The following is a 27657-nucleotide window of genomic DNA, read 5'->3' on the forward strand; positions in this document are numbered from 1 at the left end:
AAATGACAGGATGCTGTGCACTAAATCGTGGGAAAAATTAACAGATTATTAATGAGGACAGAATATTTGTTCATACATTGATTCATTAATTATTAGGACATAGCAATGGGATGGGCATCCATAGATTTCAGTGCAGTTTAGGATGTAAAGCCAACCCCAAATCTCCTCAGTCACTGCAGTCACTCATTCAACTCTTCGTTGTCGTTCATAATTCAGGATTCCATTCCCAATCCTTAAGAACCAAAGAGGAAAGACTCACCTGAGCACACCTCTTTGTAGGTAGGATTTGGGGTATGTCCCCCTGCATAACCCACTTGAGTGGAGTAGACTCCCTTCTGCCTCCAGAACTTCCTCTCGGCTCCCCAGAAACAGCCCATACCTGAAGGGGGCACAAAATACACATTGTGAGGTCAAAATCTGCCAATACTCAATCACTCATTTGCATATTAATTGCTGCAGGGCATAGTGGAAGGAACATCTATAGGCAGCACCTGCTGGTCAAGTGTTTTCCAAGTTTATTTATAGGGTAACTATAAAGAGAAATCCATTCTGATCAGAGCACAACTCAAACACAGCTTGATTTATGCTTCTGAATATCAATTTATCCCAGAGGACAAACCTTGGAAGGGTTCAAAGACCCAAACAAGGGGAATTCTCATGCACACACCAAAAAAAAAGTTCCTTACAAGGCAACTGTGCTGTGTGTGCAGCACCATTTTTACCTGAGCTGATTAGGAAGCTGTCAAAACACAATAATTTGTATTAATGGCAAACAGTTATTTAATTTTCTGCTTTCAGGCAGAGGTGGCAGCAATAATGGATTATATTTTATGTTATATAAAGGGAAAAATGCTTCCGTTTAACAGTTTATGCGCAGAGACATTTGATGTTCAGACAAGATTTTTGTAGCCATTCGCCCCCACTGCCAATTATCAAAGGACATCAGACTGTTTAAGGGTGTAAATTAAAACTCTCCTGGTTAACAGAATTAAGGAACAAACACCACCAACACTGACAGTTGTCTGATGGCTTAGTTAAATAAATGTTTAAGAGACTATTTATTTGATTATTTATTTAGAGTGTCATGGAGACTCCAGTATTTTCAAGCTGGAGCAATGAATTTTCCTTTTCAATAATAACATCCTGTTATTATTCCCTTTCTAAAACAGCTGAAATAAAGGCAGTAAAAATAAACTAAATATTAAATACACTGAGAAATCAGTGATCCATGAGGAGTAACACTGCATCTCCTGGTAACACTGCAGATATGACAGGTTAAAAAGTCACAGAAATGATCCTTCAAAGTACAACCAGAAGAAAGGAGCAGCCCCTCCTCCAACCTTGATGGTTCACAATGTTCTTTCTTTGAACCTTCAGAGATTAACTTCTAATTTAAGTTTCAGTGCACCAAAAAGTACAGAACTGGGATTTCTACATCTAATTCAGGTGCTCCAGCAAGCCGCAGGAATTAAGAGCCAAGGGCTACTCTTGGAGATCCTGGAAAGAGGCAGGAACCTCCTGAGGACAATTCCTGAGGACAATTCCCGCAGAAGATATAAACTGATGATGAAACTGCAGTTAAAGTCCCTTGATTACAGAGATAACAGAGCTGTTAGGCTTGGGCTCCTCAGCTAAATCAGGCTGGTGGCTCCAAGCCCCAGTGTCCAACCTGGACACTTCCAGGGATCCAGGGGCAGCCACAGCTTCTCTGGGCACCCTGGGCCAGGGCCTCCCCACCCTCACAGCCAGGAATTCCTTCCCAATATCCCATCCATCCCTGCCCTCTGGCACTGGGAAGCCATTCCCTGTGTCCTGTCCCTCCATCCCTTGTCCCAAGTCCCTCTCCAGCTCTCCTGGAGCCCCTTTAGGCACTGGAAGGGGCTCTGAGGTCTCCCTGGATCCTTCTCTTCTCCAGGTGAACTCCCCCAGCTCTCCCAGCCTGGCTCCAGAGCAGAGGGGCCATTGGAACTCCCATGGAATTGGGCACACCAAGGCTGAATTAAACTGCCTCCAAGGGTGATTTAACTTGTTTTGGGGATTCTTTCTTAGATCCCCAGTCTGGATCTGCAAGAGACTCATGGAAAATAAACTTCTGCCCAACCCTAGTACTTCAGTGCTATGCATCCTTAATATTCCACAGGAAGTTTGAGCTCCAGCTGTTTAAAATTCCAGCTGTGCCCACAGCTGAGGCTGAGGCTCTCACAAGAAGGACTCTGGAGCCAATTTATCAAACAACCACTGGCTGGACAAACACACTGAGGAGTGGCCAAAGCGCAACTTCATCCATGCCAAGGAATAGGACAGACCCACATTTTTTTCCCGCATCACATTCCTAGACCTGAGTGTGAATGAGCAGCCGAAGATTAAGGATACAACCCAAACTCAGGTTTGAGTTCAGATACAGGCCCAACTTCTAATACAAAGTAGAAATGCTCATTCTTAGTGTTTTACTTCAAGGATTTTAATGCTCAATAAATCCTTAATGGTGCTGTTGAAATCCCTGATCATCAGGGCAGTGGTCACTGACCTGATCAATAACTATTATTTGGGATTCTCTCATTGATAATCCTCTCTGACCTCTCTTTCCAGGACAGTGGTGGAGTCCCCATCCGTGGAGGGATTTAAAATCCCTGAGGATGTGGCACTTGGGGACATTGGTCAGTGGTGGCCTTGGCAGTGCGGAGGGATGGCTGCACTTGATCTTGGAAGGCTTTTCCAAAATAAACTATTCAGTGACTCTGTAGATTTGACCAGTGACCTGTGAACCCATCATGGATTCTTCCATTTTTCCCTCTTTCAGCTGATGCCTGAGCTCACTGTGCCGCCCTTTCCCAGAGAGAGAGGGATTTTATTCTCCTGGAGAACTGCTCTCATCATTTCTCAAGTGCGCTGCCACCTCACACAAACAATAAATCCTCTCATCCCCGAGAACAGATGAAATTGAAATCTTTGTCATAATAAAACAACCTGCTGGTAAAGAGACATCATTTACAACAATCCAGCACTAAATTGCTTTCCCCAGCATTAATCCATTCAGCTGATGTTTGGTATTCTGCTAAAGTGGTGCCACGTTCAACAGAGAAATTGTCATAAGGAGAGAAATATTAACAATAAAATCCCACATAATATTCCAGAATTAGACACGTGAGCGCATGGAGTGCCTGTTTTCCAGAGCACTGGCTGCCTCAAGCCATGGTTAACGTGGACAATTACTACCAAAACAGGGAAATAATTTCAGTTCAAGATTTCACATGGTCTTGAAGTACAAAAACAAAAGTTTACTTCCCTTAATTATTACTACTTCAGTAAGGAAACGGAAGAAATAAATAATTTAAATAATAAATTTAAATAAATAAAAACTCAGAGGGGGAAACAAAATAGTGAAAAAAAAGGAGGAAAAGAACCATAAAAGCAAAATAAGCCACCCATATTATAATTTAAAACTGGAAAACATGAATGTGATTTTAAACTATTCATGAAGTGATTTGCATAATCCCCAGTACTGGGGAAGTGAGTGCAGCTTTGGAGTTACAGAGGGAGCTTCTGGAGGCATTCCTAAGAGGAAGAAAAAAAGGAAATACAGGGAAGGAAACACATTCACATTCCCAGAAAAAAAGTCTTATTTGAGCATAATGGGTATTGCAGAGTGTTTAAGCACTGAAGATATTTGTCACTTTTTAATTGCTAATTTGCAAAACAAAAACTATTCTTTTAGTGATGGGTTTTGACTGGCTCTTATTTGGAATTTCAAAAGGTATTTTCAGATTTTTTTTTTCTGGCTTTGAAATTCGAACCCAAACAGATTCAAACAGGAATCTTGAAATGTTCAAGCATCCCTATGAAAAATATTAATCAAACACTAGGGGAATAAATTATAGAATCTATACTCCTTTCCAGCATCCACATCCATTTTCTCCAGCTATTCTCTTTATGGATCCATACTCCTATAGATCCTCTGAACAAGGCTTTTTGTCACCAAGGGCCCTGTGTTTCCATAGGCAACCCAGTAATTTGCATATTCCTAATAAATAGCATAAGCTGAAATATTCTTCTAAAATAATGAAAGCAAAGTGCTACTTTGATAAGAGAGATAAGCACCATGTTTTTAGAGACAAAAATTTTTGAAATATTCTAAGACAAATAGAGCAGAATTGAACCCCAGATGTTTGCAAGGATGAGCAGCTTTATGGATTAACCACATTGACCAGGTCTCCATTGGCTGCACAGGAGCTCCAGCATCCAGGGATTCATTTATTTGCCTAAATGGAGACATTCGGGATCATTTGAGATACCTGAGGATATCCAGGACATCTGTGTGCACAAGGCTGACATAAATGACACAGAATTCGGGAGAGACACGTGAAAGGGCAGGGAAAATGCTCCTGGACATGGAAATAGAACTCATGGAATCATGGAATGGTTTGGGGGTGAAGGAACCTTAAAGCCCATCCAGTCCCACCCCCTGACACAGGCAGGGACACCTTCCACTAGCCCAGGTTGCTCCAAGCCCTGTCCAACCTGGCCTTGGACACTTCCAGGGATCCAGGGGCAGTCCCAGCTGCTCTGGGCACCCTGGGCCAGGGCCTCACCACCCTCACAGCCAGGAATTCCTTCCCAATATCCCATCCATCCCTGCCCTCTGGCACTGGGAAGCCATTCCCTGTGTCCTGTCCCTCCATCCCTTGTCCCAAGTCCCTCTCCAGCTCTCCTGGAGCCCCTTTAGGCACTGGGAGGGGCTCTGAGGTCTCCCTGGATCCTTCTCTTCTCCAGGTGAACTCCCCCAGCTCTCCCAGCCTGGCTCCAGAGCAGAGGGGCTCCAGCCCTCAGAGTAGCTCCATGGCTTCCTCTGGACTCACTCCAGCATCTCCACATCCCTCTGCTGTTGGGGAACCCAGAGCTCCAGGTGGGTCTCATCAGAGCATCCCATTTGCATATTTTAAGGTAGGAGAAACCAGTCCCTATCCCAGACACAGAGGGTACAAAACCCTGAGAGTCTCTGAATTTGAAGTTGAATCCAGTCTCCCAAAATACAGTGATTTGTATCTGAAAGCTGCCTCTTTCTCCTCCACATCCATAAAAAATGACCAACCTGACAAGCTCAGTAGGACTCAGTGTTGCAGACAGGAATCCCAGGAAATATTGCTGATTCCAAAGTTATCTATCCTCATATTAACGTTCACAGCTTGTAACATTGTTAATTCCTTTTTTTTTGTGTACTGTGTACAGAAGCTATCACAGAGCACCAAAAAACAGATTGGAAAACTTATTTGAAAATTATTCAACATTCCAGACGTTTTCCCCCAATCCCACAAGCAGCTCCACAATCTCCAAAGGAAACCTTTCCTCACCTTTGTTCTGATCCCTTCTCCAGTGCCTGCTCCTATCATATCTTTGAATGATCCTCAGTCTCCACAAAGATTCCCTGATGTAAATTCCTATTTATGATTCCATTATGCAAATGAGCACAAGCACTAAATTTGCATCAGAAGGGTATTCCTGATCCAAACTCCAGCCTCACAAGCTGCACCCATTCTGTGCTAATTAACATCCATTAACTCCAGAGCTCCATGGAAGCTTTGGGGATTCTCAGTCTCCCATTTATTCCATTTATTTAAAGAAACTCACAGCGGGTGCATTGTGTTCTGCACTGGCCAATTTTCATTTATTATAATGTACACATATACAAGATTTTCATTTGTGGAATAATTTTAATGTCTTTTGTCCTTTATTTTTGTGGAATATCCTTCTCTAATGGCATCAGGTGCAGACACACCTGACTCCCCACCAAACTTTCCCTCCTGCCAGCTTTATTTCCAAGCCTTCCCTCTCCCTGCCTTCCCAGCAGTCCAACAGGACATCCAGAAGACTCCCTTTTTTGTCAGATTTTGAAGAATGAATGCATTATTTCCTTGGCATGCCAAGCCTCTCCTGGCCCGCCGCCTGCCATCCCTACACCCACACTCCAAGGCACTTTTCCATGCAGCAGATTAAGGAGCTGTTCCCATGCCAGCAATGCTTCGCTGCCGAAGATGAACTGCAAAGGACACAGATCCTGCTCCTCCTTCTGTTAGCAGGATTTCGGGATATATTCCACCAGCTGGGGGGTTGGGGGAGCGGGGGAAATGTCAGCTTTAAATATAATAAAATGTGCTGGGAGAACAAAGAGCAGAGTCCTGGAAACCTCTTCCCAACGCCCCGAGGAGAGGAAGGAATGGGACAGGATCTTTCCAGACAGAGGAGCCTCTCGTGCCAGGCTCTGCTCTGAATCCCTGGGAGCAGTGGCTGTGCCAGCTGCTCCGATGCCACAGGATCCAGCCACAGGCTGCTCCTATACATTGAGGCAGCAAAGGACAGCCAAGAGCACATCCCACCGGCTACCTCAGAGCTTCCTGCCCAAGCCAGCATCTCCGGGAGTTGGAGGCACAGCTGCCAGGATCCTGCTTCCCTTGGCCAGCACAGGACTTGGCCCAGATTTTGAATACGATTGATTTTGTTCCCTCTATAAAATCTGGAGAAGGAAATGCTCAGCTGCTTTGAACCGAAATGAGGTTTTTTTTTTTTTTTTTTTGTTCTCTCCCCACCCCCCAGTTGGAAGGAATAAATTGAGCCTCGGCAAGTTCCATCCCTATAGAATAATGCTCATTCCATACATTTCAGCCAAATGCCAAGTGTGATTGGCATTTTCCTCCTTAAAAAACTGTGGAGAGCAGTTGGTACAGCTGATTGATTGAAGTCAGTCCAAGTACTGATATTTCTGAGCACGGAGCCAAAGGGATATTGATGCTCTGTGCTCTGAGATCGTGGAGACCATCAATTCTTAGAACTTCCCAGAATGAAGAGGGGACCTTGGCTTCACTGTGGAAGGTCAGGATGAGACCTTGGTGGGCACCATTGTGTTCCCTCCCCAAAAAAGATAGGCAAGTAAGTGGCAAGCAAGCTGTGATGGTAACCTGCAGATCTCTGTGGAGGACTTGTTGGGGAGAGTCCAGAGGAAGCCACAAAGATGGTCCAAGGGCTGGAGCCCCTCTGCTCTGGAGCCAGGCTGGGAGAGCTGGGGGTGTTCACCTGGAGAAGAGAAGGATCCAGAGAGAGCCCCTTCCAGAGCCTAAAGGGGCTCCAGGAGAGCTGGAGAGGGACTTGGGACAAGGGATGGAGGGACAGGACACAGGGAATGGCTTCCCAGTGCCAGAGGGCAGGGATGGATGGGATATTGGGAAAGAATCTTAGCTGTGAGGGTGGGGAGGCCCTGGCCCAGGGTGCCCAGAGAAGCTGTGGCTGCCCCTGGATCCCTGGAAGTGTCCAAGGCCAGGCTGGATGGGGCTTGGAGCCACCTGGGCTAGTGGAAGGTGTCCCTGCCCATGGTACAGGGTGGGACTGGATGAGTTCTAAGGTCCCTTCCCACCCAAACCATTCTGTGAGCCCATGATCTCCCTGTTTGGATAACCTGATAAAAATGTCCTGGGAAGCCAGGAGAACATCCAGCATATAGAGTCTACACACAGTGGATATTCACCTGGCTGCAATAATTTTTCTTGCCTTTATGTAACTCTATAGCACCAGATTCCCAAAAGATTAACTTTTGTTCTCTACAGGCAAATACTCCAGTCAGTCCCCTCGGCTCCAGCGTGATTGTGAACATAAATCCAGGAGCAAACTGGATCTCAAATCCCTTGGGAAGTGAGCGGATACAGCATTGTTGAACACTTTGATACTGTCTGTGCACTTACACAACTCTTAATAAGGGCTTGAAAATCTAAAATGATCAAAGCCATGTCCTCAAGATAAAAATGCAGCATAAAACTACCCCAGAGCCTTTGTTCTGATTTTTTTCAAGTTCTTGTTGAGGATCTGGAAAGAATTCCAGAGTCAGATTGAAATGCACTCTCATCTTTTGCACAGCACTGCGACATGTAGGGTGCTTTGGCAGCCATCTGGATCCATACAGGATTAATGCTATCAATCAGGATTTAATATAAAATTGTACCATTGATACCCTCAGGGGTTTAACATCCAGCAGCTCCAGAACATCTGAGCAATCACAGAATATTTGAGATCACTGGGAAACAATCAGCTAAGAAATGGCTGGGAGGAATAGGGGAAAAAAGCGGTGAAACAGAGAACAAGTTGAGCTGAAAGAAATAAAACTGCTGATGACAGATGGCATTAAGAGGATGATCTTCCTCGATGAGCGTTGGCTCTAATGCTCCAACAGGGTTGATAAATATGTTGAACAGCTTGCCTGGGGCAAGTCAAACAAAGCCCTGGGCAAGAAATTTAAAATGCAGTTTGCCTAACAGAGCAACTAAAGAGGAATTTCTTGGCTCACCGTTTTGCCAAGACGTGTTCTGTTCACACTGCATGAATTCCCAGGGAAACTGTTGGGTTTGCTTCTTTTTTTTTCCATAGGAGAAGCAGAAGCCTCATGTTCATTCAAATTAACAAATGCCCAGGAAATTGGTTCCTGCCTGTGGCTGCTGACGTTGGACGCGGGCGTGGGCACGTGTTTGTGTACGGATGGATGTTTGGATAAAAGCTGCACAACAGATTATTGCAAAAGGAAAAGCAGATTATCATCAGAGGGAAGGAATATTTTACTGTCAAGAGAAAAACTGCCATGTTTTCAGCACAGGAAATGTGTCAGAAGGATGACTTTGGAAAAAAACCCTCGAAGACAACAGCACTCAAACTGGGAAAAGCAATGGGGAGATACAGAAAACGACTGCAAAATGTGTTTATCAAACCCATCCTAAAGCATGTTACAAGTTATAAATAATACAAACTCAACAGGATTCAAACAAAGCTGAAGCCAATATCCAGAATGTTAATAAGGCACAAAGCACAGTCGCTCTGAACTTCCCAGGCAGAACACAACAGGTTTCGCATATTCCTGTTTCAATGCAATTTTGAGCTTAACCAGCAGAGAGCAGGGACAGACCCAAGTCAGTGAATCCCAACACTTCCCACACAGGGTGGCCTTATTCACTGCCTCCATATCCTTTCCCACCCAAAAAGCAGGAATATTTAAACCATTTTTGTCCTGAAAATCAACAGAGCTGCTGTCTGGTGACTCCATAATAAAATTCCATCATTAAAATTCTCTGTTGGAAAACTTGCCTCTAATTCCCAGAAACTGGAAGATACAGCCCAGCCAAAAAATCACTTCTGGTGACCTGAAAGGTTCTCATCACACATATGGAAAAACAGCAGAGGCCAAACTTCGTGACCTTGGAGAGCTCACCCTGTGCCCTTGACACGTCCCCACACCTGGCAGAGCCAGGAGGACAACGGTGCACCTCAACTTCCACCCATGAGCTCCCCCTGAACCCTCCAGATGTTCACTTTGGATCTGAATGATCAGGATCTCAATAATCCACTTCTCAGGAAGAGAAGCAGAACTTGTGAGAGTGAAGAAAGCCAAGAACCTCTGCAGCTCTTCCTTCTCTTTTTCCATAGTCTTGGGATACAGACTTTGTTTCTAAACAAGCCTCACTTAAATTATAATATATGAAATATTACTTTAAATACTCCACAACTGAGGTATGAGTGGTCCCAAAGCAAAACAAAGAATCCATTCTGGAAAAATACCAAAGGATCCTGACTAAAAGGTCTTTGTTAAAAATCTCCTTTTCATGCCTTGCCTGGGACTTTCAAAGGTTGGACTTGATGATCTGAGAGGTCTTTTCCACCCTTAATGGTTCTCTGATTTTGTGTCTATTGAGTAAGAGAAACACCACTTGATAAAACTCTGTATTTTCTAATTTTTTCCTTTCCATGTTTTGCTTTGTTTGTATTCTTCAGTAAAACTTGGGATGAGTCAAGGGAATGGCCACAGCCCCAAGGCTGCCAGAGCTCCAGGAGTGTTTGGACAATGCTCTCAGGGGTGCACAGGGTGGGGTTGTTGGGGTGTCTGCGCAGGGCCAGGAGTTGGATTGATGATCCTGGTGGGTCCCTTCCAGCTCAGGACATTCTGTGATTCTCTGAAGATCAGGCATGAGACAATAGGAATCAAAAATGTCTAACAATAAATAGAGAATTCATCCAAAAAACAGTTCAGTGTCTTACTCCTGAAGATTTCCATCCTGAAAAATGTATTTGGTCTCTGATTATGGAGACATCACAGAATCCCAGAATGGTTTGGGCTGGAAGGGACCTTAAAGCTGATTTCATCCCACCCCCATTCCACTAGACCAGGTTGAGGTCCAGTCTAGTCCATAGATTAGATCGAGTTTCATTCATGAAAATGAACTAAAACCTGTCTACTTGGCTTTGTGTAAATAATCAATCCCATTATATTCAGACAGGTGGAGCGCTGGGAAAAACAAGATGAGCGGGAGGCTTTGGGAGTTCAAGACTGAACTCAGACTGTCAGATTTTCTCTCTGAAGCTGATTTCCATCATTAGTGGTGTTGCTATTTTCAAACCCACAGCACATTAAACCTTTGCCACAGACGTGAATTCCACTGTGCTGGGTTCTGGGTACAAATACAGAACAAAAGAGCAACATCCCCAAAACTTGCTTTTTTCTATTTACAGGGTCATTCATGCTCCTACATTCCATAAACATCAAAGAGAACTGTCCCAAACTGTAAATTTCAGGAAGGGGAAACCAACAAACACCTGTTTCCTTTCATGTTTGGGGATTTGAGAATGCAGCTGATTGAATGCTCATGGCTGGGATCAACAGGCAGCATTTTCCATGAACAACTGACTGACATCCAAAGCAATATTGCACCACAAATGGATCTGACCTGCAGGGAAAAAGGACTATTCACAAAGCAGGAACAATCGGTCCTTAAGTGCAAAATGTTGGGATTAAAATTGCATTTTGTCTCATTTTGTCTAATCTCATCTAATCTTGTGTAATAAAATTTATTGTCTAATCCATTAAAGAGTCATCTTGGGGAGTCCTGTAGGCACCTGATGTTTCTTGGCCACAAATATAATGCCTGAATTGTCCCAAGGAAAAAGAAAAAAAAGTCAAATTTTATGGTCAAAAATCTGATTGCTTGAACTATTTGTTTACTCCTTCTAATTTCTCTTACCAAATAACTTATTTGACCAATGAACATGGGATGAATAAAAGCATCAAAAGTTCTTAGCACAGCCCTGAATTGTCAAAAAAAAGGAATCAAAACTTATCATAGAATGGTTTGGGTGGGAAGGGACCTTAAAGCTCATCCCATTCCACCCCCTGCCATGGGCAGGGACACCTCCCACTAGCCCTGGTTGCTCCAAGCCCTGTCCAGCCTGGCCTTGGACACTTCCAGGGATCCAGGGGCAGTCACAGCTGCTCAGGGCAACCTGTGCCAGGGCCTCCCCACCCTCACAGGGAAGGATTCCTTCCCAATATCCCAATTTAAACCTGTTCTCTGTCAGTTTGGAGTCATTCCCCCTTGTCCTGAACTCCAGGCTTTATTCCAAAGTCCCTCTCCAATTCTCCTGCAGGTTCCTTTCAGGTACTGGGAGGGGAAAGTAGGTCACCCCAAAGCATCTCTTTTCCAGGCTGAACAATCCCAATTCCCTCAGCCTTTCCCACAGCAGAGCTGCTCCATCCCTCTGATCATCCTGGTGCCTCCTCTGGACTTGTTCCAGCAGCTCCAGGTCCTTCCTGTGCTGGGCCCCAGGGCTGGAGGCAGCTCTGCAGGTGGGGTCTCACCTGAGCGGGGCAGAGGGGCAGAATCCCCCTTTCCCCTGCTGCCCACTGAGGGTTTCTGGGCTGGGTCATGTCCAGATCTCACCCTCCAGCACCCCCAAGTCCTTCTGCCAGGGCTCCTCCATCCCTTCATCCCCATCCTGGATTGATCCTGGGGGCTGCCCCAACAGAGGTGCAGCACCTTAATCTGAGCGAGCACAGCAGAAAGCCCAAGGATTTGGCCACTAAACAACAAATCATGCCTAAACCCGGCCACCGTCCTCTCTTCTTTAAAGAAGAGAGCAGTTTCTTAATCCATTATGTTTCCAAAGTCTGTTAGGGATAAAAAGAACCTCTGCTACAATATGGTGAAGAGATGGAGATAGAGCTACACGGTCCTATCATCAAGCTGATTATTTGCTTCATTGCAAAGCATCACATCTTTAGTTCAGCCATTGATTTGAGGCTTTCAAATCATTTTGTGATCTTCCTTCACTCTGAGCATTCCAGTGCTTGGCAGAGATTCATTTTAGATCATCCCCGGTCATTTGCCATGCTTTAGTGCTCCACTACTCAAGTAGAACTTGATGTACACAGAAAATAAGAGATGTCATCAGGGCTGTGTAATCCGTTTCATACAAATCCATCTCTGCAATAACACCCAAGCCTTACCCTTGTCTTGTGAAAATCTCTCTAATCTCCCAAGCCACCTTGGGGAGCTTGAGATAGAAGCAAAACAAAATATATTCTACTCTTATAAAAGCAAAGAGACTCATTTTGTTACCAGCAAAATAGGAATCACTTCTAGGGCCTTGCTGCAGAAAATAATAACTTGCTTACAAGGTTTGTTTACTGCAAGGAATAAAAAATTTGCCTTTTCTTTCCTTTTTTTCTGATGACTATTGCTGAGTTAAATGAACTGCCATAGCCACATTCAGCAAAAGTAATCTCATATTCCTTATTATTATATTCGTAGCCTTAGACTTCAGACAACAATAGAAAGCTGTAGGCACCCTGACAATTATTTAAACCTACAATCTATAATTGCTCAGGAGCAAAAAAATAATTGCATTCAAATAGCAAGCAATTCAACAAGTAGCCCTTCCGTCTTCCTTTCCCCTCCTTACCCTTTTCCAAACCAATAAATGCCTTCCAAATGCACCTAGATCATTCAAATGGATCTATTTTGAACCATAGCTGTCCTTAATGGAAATATGGAAGTTCCAAGAGTTATTTTCTCATCTGTTGCGAGCCAATGAAATAATGGTGAGTTCTCACTTGAGAAAGAGAATAACTCTTCCTACCCATCTCCAAAAAAAAAAAAAAAAGATAATTACTCAAAAAATACCAGAGTAGATTGTTAGAGAAAAACTAATTTATATCCAGAGGGGCAGACAGAGGCCAAATATTAATGTGGTTAGTCATTTACCCACCGTGCAGCACACTCCAAAAAGCATGGATTGGCAGTGTTGGAAACGAAGGAACTATAAAAAATGCTGCGGCAAAGTGGCACCAACAACTCTGCAAAGGAATTGCCATCACTCACAGCAAAGTCCATGACCTGCAGCTCTCCAGATTCAGGGTTTCCTTAGACATCCCAAAAAGCATCTGGTGCCCTCTGGCTGCGGTTGGCAGGAGACTGAGCTGAAGGGCAGCGGTAGCACAGTCCTGCTGCAACAAACAGCCCCTCTAACCCCGAGCTGGATTTTGGGGAGCCTCTGCCACTGATCCTTGTGGGAATTTGTTTAGGACAACTGTAGCTATCCAGCCAGGCTGGGATAACTGCACAGGCATGGAGACAGAGCTGTGGTGCCCCAGGGTGGGAGCAGTGAGAGGTCATTCCATGCTCTGCATTCAGCCCACCTGATCCCAAGCACATCTCCCACATCCATGCCAAGCCACAGACACACCCAGAATCAGTTGTCTCATTTACAGCATCACTGTGCCATCAGTCACTTTGTGTCCTTTGGACATACGACTTCAAAGCAGGTATGGGGCAATTATTGGAATGTTTATCAAGTTTGCTAAACTTGTCCAGCAGAAAAAGATTCACAAACATCTTTAAATCATTATTTCTCATGACTAATCATGGAAGAAGAGGATGGGCTGGGTTGGAAGGGACATTAAAGCTCAGCCAGTGCCACCCCCTGCCATGGGCAGGGGCACCTCCCACTATCCCAGATTGCTCCAAGCCCCATCCAGCCTGGACACTTCCAGGGATCCAGGGGCAGCCACAGCTTCTCTGGGCACCCTGGGCCAGGGCCTCCCCACCCTCACAGGGAACAATTCTTTCCCAATATCCAATCCATCCCTGCCCTCTGGCAGTGGGAAGCCATTCCCTGTGTCCTGTCCCTCCATGCCTTGTCCCAAGTCCCTCTCCAGCTCTCCTTTAGGCCCTGGAAGGGGCTCTGAGATCTCCCTGGATCCTTCTCTTCTCCAGGGTCTCCAAGTTATCCAGGATACCCCAGATGAATTACTCCCAGACTGACACCCAGGTCTCCAGCAAACTACACAATGGTGTGAAGAGGGGACCATGTGAGTGGCCAAAAATCCTTCTACATCTAAAAAACACACCCAGATCTTTAATGCAGTAAAATCATCTCGGGTTTATTGACCTCTAGAAAACAAAGCAAATTAAAATCTCTTTATCTACCCCAGGGATAAACCCCACCCCACTGGGTGAGTCTGTGTCACCACTCTAACATTTAAACCCTTACGTTTGTCCTCTCTTAGCATGTCAGGAACATTCCACAGAGTTACCCCAGTGACTCCCACCCTGCTGTGCAAGTGGATATTGGAGTCAGGGATTGTCTGGAGCCTTGGGATATCCTGGTGTAAATTCAGAGACTGACGGTGCTCGAAGCACAGACACAGTGACAACAACATTCCTTACCACACTTTCCATCCCAGAAAAGTCAAAAAAAGCTGGATGACCATTAGACAAACGAGGTTCCATGTCACCCCTTTGGATACCAGGAGGACATCCTGCCCTCTCTCTATCCCCCTGTCTGTAGATGCTGTCCCTAATTCCAGACACATTCCAGCATTCCACTCCAGCTCCATCCCCTCGACTCCAGCACGTGTCTGCTTCTGCATAATTCATTAGATGACTCTCAATAATTTTCAGTCAAGGTTCAAGCAGGAATGTGTCACACCAGGATTAGATTATTTATGAGCCTAATGTTGGATTTAAGCCAATGACACACCAATAAATTTTATCTCCAAGCCTGACATACCTCATGCTGTTTTCCCTGGCTCACAAACAAATAACTACGGCTGTCTCAGAATTACTTGCATTCAACTTAAATCAAGATTTTATTTTTTGTGATTAGTTCTTATCTTGCTTGAAAAACTGATCATGTTGTTTCTTTCTTCCAGAGGCTGAAGTGTGGTTTTGCCTTCATTTTTCAAGTGTGTCCTGCACAGAGAGAAAAGTCAGGTATTCCAGAATAAAAATCTGGAATAAGGTGCTGTTTGAGCCTCTTAACAGATGGAGTTTTCACTCTTTTCTAAAGACAAAAGGTTTGTGTAACCCAGGAAAAGCAGAGCCTGTATCAGCCAGCATTAATTGCCATCAAAAATAATCCAATAAGGGCATTACCCGAGATAAAAGTCTAGATAATGTACCATTAATATACAAATACACATTATATATAAATATTTATTAATATAAATATTGTTACATAAAGATGTACATGAGGGATTCTCTGAGCAATTCTAGGAGCAATTCTTTCCATCCAACCTCATGCAAACTCCAACAACTGCACTTAAATCTCCACTATTTGTGTTCACGTGTGACAAAAGGTGTCCGAGCTCCCATGACAGTCACTGGACATCCAGTTCCAATGGAATGAGATGACCTTTAAGGTCCCTTCCAACCCAAACCTTTCTGGAATTCTGTGATTCTATTCCAGTTGAGCCCTCCAAGTTTCAGGAGTATTTCTGAGCCAGTGTTTTAAAAGTTGGTGAAGATTTCTTGTACCTTTGATCTGAAGCAAAGTTACCTACTGATGTATTTTTTCAGTAACTTCATCAGGTGAGAAAAACTCCTGAAAATCAGGAAAATCCCTCTAAATCTCCCAAACTAAATAACCCAGTAGTAAGTAATCTGCATTTTATAATATAGGGCCGTCTTTGCCCAGTCTCACACCCCCAGATCTGAAATTTCCAGGCTATGCCGGCAGCCTTGTGAAGATAAATCCATTAGGATCTGCTGACAACACTAAAATTATCAAAACAGCACCATTTTCCCCCTCCAAAAACCCTCTTACATATCTTTTTTGTGGCTGAACAGAATAAATCATCAGCACTCCATGTGTTTTATTCCATGTCACCACTCTCTGTGCTTTATTAGCAGGAATCCAAGGATAAATCCGATGGTAAATGTGCCCATCCCAGCACATAAACAAACACACACACAAATATATCTCCTGCAAAGCAGCATCAATCTGATCAGGGCGGCCCCCAGTCATTAATAGGATAATTTACTTCTATTTCCAGCTTAAACCAACTCAGAATGATGCCAAGCATATGTTCCTCCTGCTCACTGATATATTCCTATTTATCACTGGCAAGGAATTAGTTCTCTGCAAGGCTTTTGCAATTGCTCAAGGTGCTTGTGTTGCCTTTTTTGCATGGGAAATAAAACAATAAATTAATAAAATAAAATAATAAAAAGGCATAAATTAATAAAATGTTACTAAATTTAAAAAATGAATATATGGATAATAAATAGAAAAATAATGCTCTTCTTGAAGACAATTCCTGCTGTTGGAGATCACCGAGTCCTATCCCAGAAGTCATGAAAATTAACTGTGTCTCTTCTAACTCCTTTCTGTGGCAATACCGCCAAAACATAATTAAAAGGTTGTTTTAAGGTGAATGATGCTGATTAAAAAGCTGCAGTCTGACTTTTAAAAAACCCCAGATCTTCCCTAGAGTGCAATAGCCACTCTAAGCAGAAATCCACACAAAGCTGAATTCTTCATTACCTCAAGAAACCTAAATTAACATAAAAAACTCCCTGATGGAGAAGCACAGAGATTGTGTTTGAAGGCCACATTACTTTTGTTTTCCGAAGGAAAAAGAGATGTGGCTCCTTTGAAAGCAAAGGATGTTCAGAAGGGTTGTGCTCATCAAGGACAGCTTTCACTTTGTGTTACGAATATTTTATTGTCCCTTATTAGTGTTTATAAATGTCAGGAAATGTCCTTGGTGAGGACCAAGCAGAAATGTAGCATTTTGTTTTTATCAGGGTCTCCCTGCCCAGTGCTCTGCCCATTTACATTCCTGCAAAGCTAATGCACAATTCCATCAAATCAGAGCAGCAGCACTTAAAGCACAATGCCCAGGATATTCCACAGGATGAGAGAAATTGAGTATTGAGATTTTTATTTGAAAAGGTCCCAGAGTTATGGTTATTTCTGTGTTTATCACCTTATTTTTTATCAGGCTTAGGGGAAGATGTTCAGTTCGGGGCTTTTCTGCTTAGGCTTTAAAATCTAAACAGAGAACATTCCCTGGTAGTGGCTTCAAAAAAACCCTGGAGGTTCGACCACCAAACCAGAGCATCTCACTTCAGGCAAGGTCGTGAGGAAGATGACCAGAGGAGAAGGATTTTGGGATGGTGGTGAAGGAAAAGCTGGACATGCCCCAGCCACAAGCACTTGGAGCCCAGAAATCCCCCGTGCCCTGGGCTGATCCCCCAGTACGGGCAGCGGGGGAAAGAGGGATTCTGCCCCTCAGCTCCCCTCAGGTGAGACCCCACCTGCAGAGCTGCCTCCAGATCTGGGGTCCAACAGCAGAAGGACGTGGAGCTGCTAGAAAGAGTCCAGAGGAGGCCATGGAGATGCTCCAAGGCCTGGAGCCCCTCTGCTCTGGAGCCAGGCTGGGAGAGCTGGGGGTGTTCACCTGGAGAAGAGAAGGATCCAGGGAGACCTCAGAGCCCCTTCCAGAGCCTAAAGGGCCTCCAGGAGAGCTGGAGAGGAACTTGGGACAAGGCATAGAGGGACAGGACGCAGGGAATGGCTTCCCACTGCCAGAGGGCAGGGATGGATGGGATATTGGGAAGGAATTCCTGGCTGTGAGGGTGGGGAGGCCCTGGCACAGGGTGCCCAGAGAAGCTGTGGCTGCCCCTGGATCCCTGGAAGTGTCCAAGGCCAGGCTGGACAGGGCTTGGAGCAACCTGGGATAGTGGGAGGTGTCCCTGTCCATGGCAGGGAGTGGCACTGGTTGAGCTTTAAGGTCCCTTCCCACCCATTCCATGATTCCATGTGTAGGCAGTGGCAGCAATAAGGATGAACCAGGACCACACAGCAGGGGTTGGGAACTGGGCTGAGTTTCAGTTCTCCGGAAGAAGCAACAAAAAGACAAAATCAGTGTCTGGAAGACAGAAGAAAGGAAAATGGGGACTAAGGGTAGATTTCTTTGATAAACACACTGCAAAGGTAAGAATGGGAACACAATTTAGTTTAGGGACAGAGCAGCCTCCCTTTAGGCCACTCCCTTTTGTTATGCCCTGACTTCCCAGGCTTTTCCTCTCATTCCAGAACTGCAGAAATGGGACAGCATTAATGCCTCAGGACTCTAAAAACCCAGCCGATTAGTACCCTTTCTTCTCTTCTCCAAGTGCTGAAAGAGAATTACCACGAGAGACATGAACCCCTTCTGGAATGCATTCCCTCTGTCTCTCAGTTCTTCCACAACGTGATCCTAGTACCATGTGACGATATTGCTGTGGATGTTTCTCCTCCATTTGGGTCAGAGCAAACACGCCTGTTTCAACATCATCAAGTCTTTCATTTTCTTCAGAGAGAGATAAAACATCTTCTGATGTGTACCATTGTTTTAAGTTCTCTTCTTTTTCTTTGATAAAAATTACTTGTTCTATTTTTACTGTCTACAAAAAAAAGAAAAACCTGTTTCTCTTGGGAGCCAAACTTTGTTCCCTGTGATTTTCTTTTTCTGCTGAAAAATAGTCATTGAAAACTCAGTTGAACCAAAGGATTTCCTAACACTGGTTCTCCTCTGACACAGCCACCAGCAGCTGTTCCCGGGGGGAGGAAAAGAAACTCTGCATGGATTTATCTGTTCTTAAACACACCATCCCACTTCCAAGGGAAATTATCTTCCTTTAGCTGAGAAGTCACCCTGATCAGGCCTTTATCCACAGAAACCGAATGGTTTGGGTTGGAGGAGCATTAAAGCTCATCCCATTCCACCCCATGCCACGAGCAGGGGCACCTTCCACTATCCCAGGTTGTTCCAAGCCCTGTCCAGCCTTTATGGGAAGGAGTCGAAGCCACCAAGAGCAGAGTGTGTTGGAGGAGCTCAGTTTTCCAAGGGCCCCAGACCCACGTGCTGCCAAAGCAGCTGAAGAGGCCTCAGGAACAAGCTGAGAAACCTCACTGGAAAATCCTGATGTATTCTGGTTTAATTTTTAAACAACCTTCGGAAACAGTGGGTACATTCCCAGTCACAACAGGACACGATAACTCAGGCAAAACACAGTAATAACACAGCTCCATGGAATTACTGGAATGTGCTGCTGTCTAATAAGCGCAGAGCAGAAGGTGACCAGGCCTGGATCCGTCTGCCAGCTCTGAAAGGTCCATAATTAGATCTTATCAGTTCCTTAACATCCTATTTCTGTCTGCACTTTGTTTACATCAAGAAACCAATTATCCCACTACAAGCCAGTCTGTGTCAGGCAAATACAGCTCAGTGCACTCCTGTATTTTAAAAGTGTTATAATTACAAATCTGAACTATTTCCAGATTTCACTGGAGGTAAATAAGAGCTCTTCTATGCACACATCATGTGCATGATGCTTCCTCTTGGAGAAATCAGGTGACATAGAAATCTCAGGGAATATAGAGGTGCTCTGGGATAAACTGGGGTCTTGCACCAGCAGCAGCTGTTAAGGAAAAGGAGCACTTAAAATTCAACCCTGATCAGAAACATTTCTGAGCATAATTTGCCTGCCCATGGCAGGGGGTTTGGAACAAGGTGATCTTTAAGGTCCCTTCCAGCCCAAACGATTCTATGATATTATGATAATGCAGCAGGGCATTTAAATGTGTTTAAAATATGCAGAGAGTTACAGTGGTACTGAGGAAAGTATTAATTTCTTGAAGTTGTGAATGTTCTGTAGCTTTCAGGCATTTGGGGATTTTTTACCCCGGTGAAAAAAGTTGAATTTAGACCCTAAACTGCCTCTTTTCAAAATATTATCAACCCCCCTTATATATGTTCAGATTTTGAGTTTTGGTTAAGTTTGGGGTCAAAATCAGTCTCTCACAACTAAATACTTTTGACTGAATATATCCATGACCATAAAACTTCCAAGAAAACTTCCTGGACAGGCTTTTATTGAACGGCTTCTACTTTACCATTCATAACACAAACAAACATGGAACATCAAGAGTTTCATTTGTTCCACAGAAACACAGAACCCCAGAATGGTTTGGGTTGGAAGGGACCTTGAATACCACCCAGTTCCAACCCCTGCCACTATCCCAGGTAGCTCCAAGCCCCAGAACACCTCCAGGGATGGGGAGTCCATAACCTTTCTGGGCAGCAGCCATGGAATTTGGGAATAGACTTCCAAGGATTTTTGACACAGCATTTCATGTCTCCAGTGAGGCTGTGAGCCGTGCCTGTGCACCTCGTGTTGCCTTAGTGCTTTAATCTCAGCTGGGAGCTGGATTATGAGGTCACAGGATGGGGAGCATTAGAAGATTTCCATTAAAGAATCACCCTCACCCTTGAAATGTGGTTTTTTCCCTCATTGTAGAAACAAGGACACATTTCTTCATCCTAATGAGCAATAGGTGCAGCTCCAGCAGCTGAGTGATGCTGCACAGACAACAGGAGAGTCTCAAGATCATTTAAATCATCCTTTGAAATCCATGAGGTTCTGCTGTAGATGGGAAAGCTGCAGGAACAATGCCCCAAGTACATTCACCCTGTCCCTTGATCCAAACAAGCAGCCACACCATCAAATAAATAATCCACCATTAGGAAGAGTGTCTTGAGGAGGTTTTGCAGGAGAGGGAGCTGTGGGATGAAATCCAGCTGTGTTTTGCAGCAGGTGGAAGGCTCAGTGTTTACAACCCTGCATGACATTTTATTCTGCTGTTTTATTGGTGCATCTAAAACAATCCAAGGAGGAGGAAAATTCACTGCAACTTGGCTGTCTCTACACAAGCAACTTCTGGGTTTTGCAGATCTTTTTAAGCAATCACAGGATGGGTCAGGTTGGAAGGGAGCACAGTGGGGTCATCTGGTCCAGCTTCCTGCTCCAGCAGGGGCATCCCAGAGCACAGGGCACAGGATTGTGTCCAGATGAGCCTGGAATAACCTCAGTGAGGGAGATGGGAATAAACCCAATGAGGGAGACTCCACTGGGCAGTAAGAGGGATCTCTTCTAAGTAACTACTGCTCTTCTAGAGTCGTCCCTGTGAATCCAATTAAAGGATTAAAGGATCTTTCTGGAAGAGGGGTGTGAAAATCCTGTCTTGGTGAGGTGGAGTCAGAAATTCGACTGGCTCAGGCTCTCCCCTGACCTTACAGAGACCCAAAATACAAAGAACTTGCTGTTAACAGGAAGACACATGGATAGACTGAGTAATAATCCCAGGAGAGGAATTCCTAACTGATAGTTTTCTTGTTCAAGTGCTTCTTTTAGAATCAGAGAGTCCCAGAACGGTTTAGTTTGGAAGGGACCTTAAAGCTCATCCGGTTCCATGGGCAGGGAAACCTCCCACTATCCTAGGTTGCTCCAAGCCCCATCCAACCTGGCCTTTTATTCCCATTCACATGGGTTGGAGGGAGGAAAAGTGATCTGCACCTCCCTTTTCCCATCCTACCCATCAGATTGGGATGCCAGCACCAACAAATGCCAGGGATTATCATCAGAGCTGTGTTTGTGCACTATTCCAGTGCAGGTCTAATAGCAAAAATCAGGATGTGTAGGCTTTCTGTTCCTTCACAGCACAGATGGCACCAGCCTGAGCTTTCACCACATAAGCCCAACACTTGCAATCACAGCCTTGTGGAAAATCTAGGGCAATTTAAAAAGAATGGAAGTTCCCAGGCTTGATAGGAATGTTACAGAGTTCCTCAGGAATGCTTCTAAGTGCTCTGCTTAACAAGCTTTTGCAATTTTCCAATTAAATCCTCTTGCTTTCTATGAAGTTTTACAAATCGTGTACAACGAGCAGTGACAGAACCAACACCCATCACAAACACCAGAAATCTGATCTGATCATGACACAGGAAATACAAAAAAACCAAAAGAAGCTTCTTTTGTTCAAAAAATATTTAAACAGCATGGACTGCATCAGTATCAGACTGCACCAGAACCCTCTGACCCTGCCTGCTGTAAGAAATTCAGAGAAGAATCTACATCCATCTCAACCTTAGAGCTCAAAAGGTTAAAATCATTTTCCACTTGCTCCAAAAGAAAATTATAAAACAATCACTCATTCCACCAGTCCAAGAATTTGTTTATGTTCCCAAAATCCACAGAGAAGGAGATACTGACAGAAAAGCAACACTGGATTGGAAGAACTCTGAAGAGAAGTTGAATAAATCATGTTGGAAACTGAAGGGTGGCACCCACAAACCATTTCTTCTCTTCTGCCATCAAACTATACCAACATTAATTCCACAGGAAAGCTGACACTCGCCAAGATTTTTTGCAATCATCAATTGAAAAGATCATTTTTGGAGTATTAAATTAATGTGTATCAAGGAGTGATTTAATATTTACTTCAGCATCACAGATAGAGAAACATTTAATAGAACATAATACATTTCCTAAGGCACTTTGGACAATCTTGTTCATGTTAGTAGAGAAATACACCCTTTGTAAACAACTCAGTTATATCAAAACAGCACTAGGAAATTTTTCATTCTCTGTAGCAATAAATTTTAATAATAATTGTCATAGAAATCCACTTTTTTTCTTCCAAAGTAAATCCCAAAGGCTTGCCTTAAGAACTAACATCAGCACATCCTGAAATAAGAGCTCTGACAATTCCCAGTTTTGGGTAAAGTCCAGATCTTGGCTGGAAAAGGGTGATTTTGATCTATTTTAGGATGTTTATTACTTCCATAAATTAATTTCTCTGGAGAAACAACTTTTCAAGTCTTCAAAAAGGGCTCAAAGAGTGACATTTTCATAGAAAAGAGACAGATACAGTGAAATTAAACTTCTCTTTTCCAGCTGGCCACTTTTCCAGCTCTGATGGCTCCCGACAGGAATTCCACAGGACTATTGACAAGGTCGAGTACAAACCAGCAGGTTTGGTTCGGGGCATGTAAATGATAACAACTCTCCAAGTCCAATAGATCCCAAACAGTTGGAGTTCCTGGCATGGCTTAAAGTGTGGAGAATAATGGACCATCTTCAGAATTTTGTTTCAACTAATGAATGATCTTAGAGGAATTATCATACATAAAAAGCTATTATTTTGGAACTTTTAGGGAACAAAATACAGGATTTACATTTTCTGTTTGTGTAACTAAGAAAAAAAACATTTTTAGTGTATTTCTTTATATGGAAATTACATATAAAGGGCATCTCCCAAAACGCCCAGTGGCTTTAGCTGGTGGCAGTGATTGAAAAATGGCAGGAGCAGCCCAGATTCTGAAACTGGAAGGAAGGAGTCAGGCTGAAATTAAGAAATTTGGAATGCAGGAACACCACAGAGCTTTGAGCTTTTATTTTCAAACTGATGCCTTACCAAACAGAGCCATCTGTGTTCCCTCTGGGAAAGGTTCAACCATTCTGTTTCCATTGACATGATGTTTATCTAGAAGGAGAAAAAAAAAAAAAAACAAGTTAAAATGTGATGGAGTATTTGCTTTGCATAAAATCAATTGTTTATTTCTCCCAGATCCATTGAAACCTGCACAATTCCCACAGGCAGGGACACCTTCCACTAGCCCAGGCTGCTCCAAACCCCATCCAACCTGGCCTTGGACACTTCCAGGGATCCAGGGGCAGCCACAGCTTCTCTGGGCACCCTGGGCCAGGGCTTCCCCACCCTCACAGGCAAGAATTTCTTCCCAATATCCCACCTAACCCTGCCCTCTTGTAGTCCCAAATCTTTTCACTGCCATCCCTACATCCATTTTTTGCTATTAAGACACATTTTAAACAGTGGTGGCAAGAAACAAAACTGCCTGAATTCAAAATACAACTTTCTGTTCACAAAGTATTTTCCGGGGAGAAAATGCAGATGTTTTCTCAGTGCATGCATTATTTGAATTCCTTTAGTCCTGATGCTGGTGAGGAACAAACCAGGTCAGATAGGGAATGTGGGCTCACTTGTGAATTCTCTGAAGACAGTATTTCTCATTAGCAGGGAGGCACATTCCTAATCCCAGCTGGCAACCAACATTTACCAACAGTCAGTGAGAAGGGAAAATCAGGGTTATCTGCAAGTGGAGCAAGAGGTGCCACGAGTCAATCGGTGGCATTTAGGAAAATTGAATGTCCTGTGCCTCCAGAGAGGGGCTTTGGGAAGGAAATTGTTGGGAAGCTCCAGAGTGGGAGTAACATGACCAAGGTTTCAACCTCGTTAGCTGTAGCTGGTATTCCCAACATGATCTACAACCACAGGAGAGGAGTGAACAGGCAGAAAAATTATGGAACATCTTGTAAGATCAAATAAACTAACCCTGCCCTCGCCCTGATAGCTGCCTTCATTTACAGAGTGAGTGACATCCATGATGTATGAAGCAGTTATCATTTCAAATGGCCAGGCTTTCAATATATTAAAATTAAAATTAAACTTTCAGAGGTGAGATGGGCTTGAATGAAAGTAATATTTTCAGAGTTCTCAAGTTGTCTCCAAATGTCTTCACACTTTCGTTTTGAAGATCTCAGCCAGATAAAATGATTCATTTTCTTGTCATTCATACTTTGGCTCACTATTTTTTCCAGTATTTCCTGCACAGATGCACTAAATAGTAAAAAATAAACCACCCCCACCCTCCCACCCCCTCCACCCCCAAATTTAAAAGGACCTTAACAAAATACACATTCAACCTTAGGAAGAAAGTAACAACACCCAAATAACAACGTGTAAGTAACAACAACTCTCCCCAAGGAGAATCAAAGAATGTCCCAGTTTTGGGCTTTTTACTGAACAGTTTTCCATGTGAAAATATTTTAATTCTCACCTACAAATTGGATTGACTAACTCCAGAAAATCAGGAATACCTTGGCCCCATGGAATTAGAAATAAATAGGACTATCCCTGTAACTTGCCAACAGAAAGAATAAATTACTTTCCCAAGCTCATTGTCATTCCAGAGACAAGGGCTTGCAGTAAGTAGGATAAAACCTGGTCTTGCAGAGCCATGGAGACATTTCCAGTGAGCACTGGGCTGGCTGCGAGTTCACTTCATTTCCTGGGGCTGAAAACAGCACATTCCACCCAAATACTGTCAATCTACGGGGTCAATCCATCAATGGATGCGGAAAAGCTGAATTAGAAGGACATGGATCATCAAGTCCCAGACTGGTTTGCTTGGAAGGGACCTTAAAGTTCATCCAGTGCCACCCGCTGCCATGGGCAGGGACCCCTTGAACTATCCAGGCCTGGAACACTTCCAGGGATGTCTCTGTATCATTTTTTTAATCTCCTTGGTCTTCAGAGCTCCAAAGCTAAGCCATTTGTTAAGGAATAGATTCTCACTTTTGTTTTATTGACATTCAAGCTGACAGAATTTTCACGAACATAAATTCATGAACGACAACCTCTCAAAACTTCCAAATGCTGCTCCATCATCAACTGCCAAAACTCTCTAAATTTTCCAAACTAAGCCTGAGAGATTCCTGTGACACACTTTGCTTCCTGCTGAACAGAACCAGTAGGAGCTGAAAGCAACACAGATCCTGGAGGACTTGACATTCAACTTCAGCTTCAGGCAAAGTCTGCTTCAGACAGGTGCAGTGCCTGCCTTGTGCTCCTTAGATTCTCTGAATTTTAACAAGAAATAATCCTTCACAGATCCAAAATGTATGGAAAGATAATCAAAAGTTGCTAAACAGGTCCTCAATGTTTCTTAGGCAGTTTTTACTCAGTTTTTACACCTATCACTTGATAGTTTCTAACATGGTCCTACAACAGCCCTTGGCTAAAGAGTCATTGATTTCAGGTACAGTTCTGTCCACACAAGGATTATCCCACAACCATGGAATGGTTTGGGAAGGAACCTTAAATACCATCTAACCATCTAAAAAATCCCACCCCCTGCCACAGGCAGGGACACCTCCCACTATCCCAGGATGCTCCGAACCCCATCCAACCTGGCCTTGGACACTCCCAGGGATCCAGGGGCAGCCACAGCTTCTCTGGGCATCCTGGGCCAGGGCCTCACCACCCTCACAGCCAGGAATTCCTTCCCAATATCCCATCCATCCCTGCCCTCTGGCAGTGGGAAGCCATTCCCTGTGTCCTGTCCCTCCATCCCTTGTCCCAAGTCCCTCTCCAGCTCTCCTGGAGCCCCTTTAGGCTCTGGAAGGGGCTCTGAGGTCTCTCTGGATCCTTCTCTTCTCCAGGTGAACTCCCCCAGCTCTCCCAGCCTGGCTCCAGAGCAGAGGGGCTCCAGCCCTTGGAGCATCTCCGTGGCCTCCTCTGGACTCTCTCCAGCAGCTCCATGTCCTTCTGCTGTTGGATCCCAGTGCTGGAGGCAGCTCTGCAGGTGGGGTCTCATGACTCCGAGTAGAACCATCTCTCTCCCTGCTGCCCTCACCATGAGTCTGTATCTGCACCAGTAAACCACTCAAACTGGCAAGTCTTATCTACGAACTATCTGAGAGTTAATTAGACCAGATGAAATCATGTTTGAGCCTATCCCAGCAATTTATCAGCGTGGACAATCGAGTTCCAATGCCTGGACCTGTTCTCTGGCACATTTTAATTTGTTAGGATACATTTCATTTATACTCACAGTAACGTGGGTTGATGGTATCACACCCATAATAGATAAATTTAACAATGAAATATGTTCAAATGAGAAAGTTCTGTAAAAAATATTTCCTTTCAAACCAGCCTGACTTAGGTTCCAAACAGATTTACAAGCCCAGAAGAAATTTTAAAAACTCAGGGTTAAGATTCCCTCAGTCATTTAATGAACATCACTTCTCTTTTTGTGGACCCAAATGAAGATGCTTAAAAAAGGTTTGGCTTTTCAGAGAATGCTGATCTAGCAGTGAATGAAAATCAGGAATTCTCTGGTCTCAAAATATTCAATCTCAAGCCATCACAGCAAAGATTTGAGAACATTTAAATTCTATTAATAAGAGATTCATATGTTCTTCATATTTGTCTTTTGATTTTTTTAAGCCATTAGAGAATATTTAGATTACATATCCAAACTTGTTTTATCAGAGCAGCCAGAAAGTTATTATTTTTAAATGAAAACTGAGATTCTTGCATAATCAAATTAATCCAGGAGTAGGGGTCATATTTATACGCAAGGACTGTTAATTTTCCATGGTAAGTACAGCCAGGAATTGAATTGAAAATAGCTGATTAACCAATTACCAGGAGCCTACTCCATCTCCTAAAGCACAGCCACGATGGGGACGGGGGAGAGGAGGAAAAGGGATAAGCAGGGATGGGAACATCCCAAAGCAAATCAGCCGCTGCTTGAAGGACCCCTTTCCCCTTTCTTTTTGGCCTTTTCTTCCATTTTTCCTACATTTCCCATCACACCACCATGGTGGAGGATTTTGGCTACTGAGGGGTTGGGAATCTGGGAGAAAAAACAGATTGGGGAATATAAGAATTTTTTACAACAGTTATAAAAGGAGCTCTCAGGTTATTATTTCCAAAAGCTGAATATAAGGCATAATATAAGTCCTAAGAATTACAAGATGGCCACCAAAGAAAGCCCATGGTGGGATTTGAGGGATTTTCCTGTGCAGGACATGATGATCCTTGTGGGTCCTTGCCAGGATATTCTGTGACTCCGTGGTTTTATGAAACTTTCAGTCAGCTGTG

The 27657-nt window shown here is 43.9% G+C and overlaps 1 protein-coding gene across 3 annotated transcripts in view; it reads right to left on the bottom strand.

Annotated features, from left to right (window-relative positions):
• MSRA (methionine sulfoxide reductase A) overlaps positions 1-27657 on the bottom strand; it is a 237702-nt gene that overhangs the window by 126109 nt on the left and 83936 nt on the right. For all 3 annotated transcript variants that reach the window (XM_019293053.1, XM_010411390.3, XM_010411391.3), the window contains exons 2-3: positions 23383-23451; positions 260-379 (exon numbers count right to left, since the gene is read on the bottom strand). In XM_019293053.1, coding sequence (XP_019148598.1) covers positions 260-379; positions 23383-23425 — 163 coding nt within the window. In that variant the 5' untranslated portion in view covers positions 23426-23451. The remainder of the gene's footprint in view (positions 1-259; positions 380-23382; positions 23452-27657) is intronic.

This window comes from Corvus cornix, chromosome 3, assembly GCF_000738735.6.
Source record: "Corvus cornix cornix isolate S_Up_H32 chromosome 3, ASM73873v5, whole genome shotgun sequence".
In the NCBI taxonomy this organism is placed as follows: domain Eukaryota; kingdom Metazoa; phylum Chordata; class Aves; order Passeriformes; family Corvidae; genus Corvus; species Corvus cornix.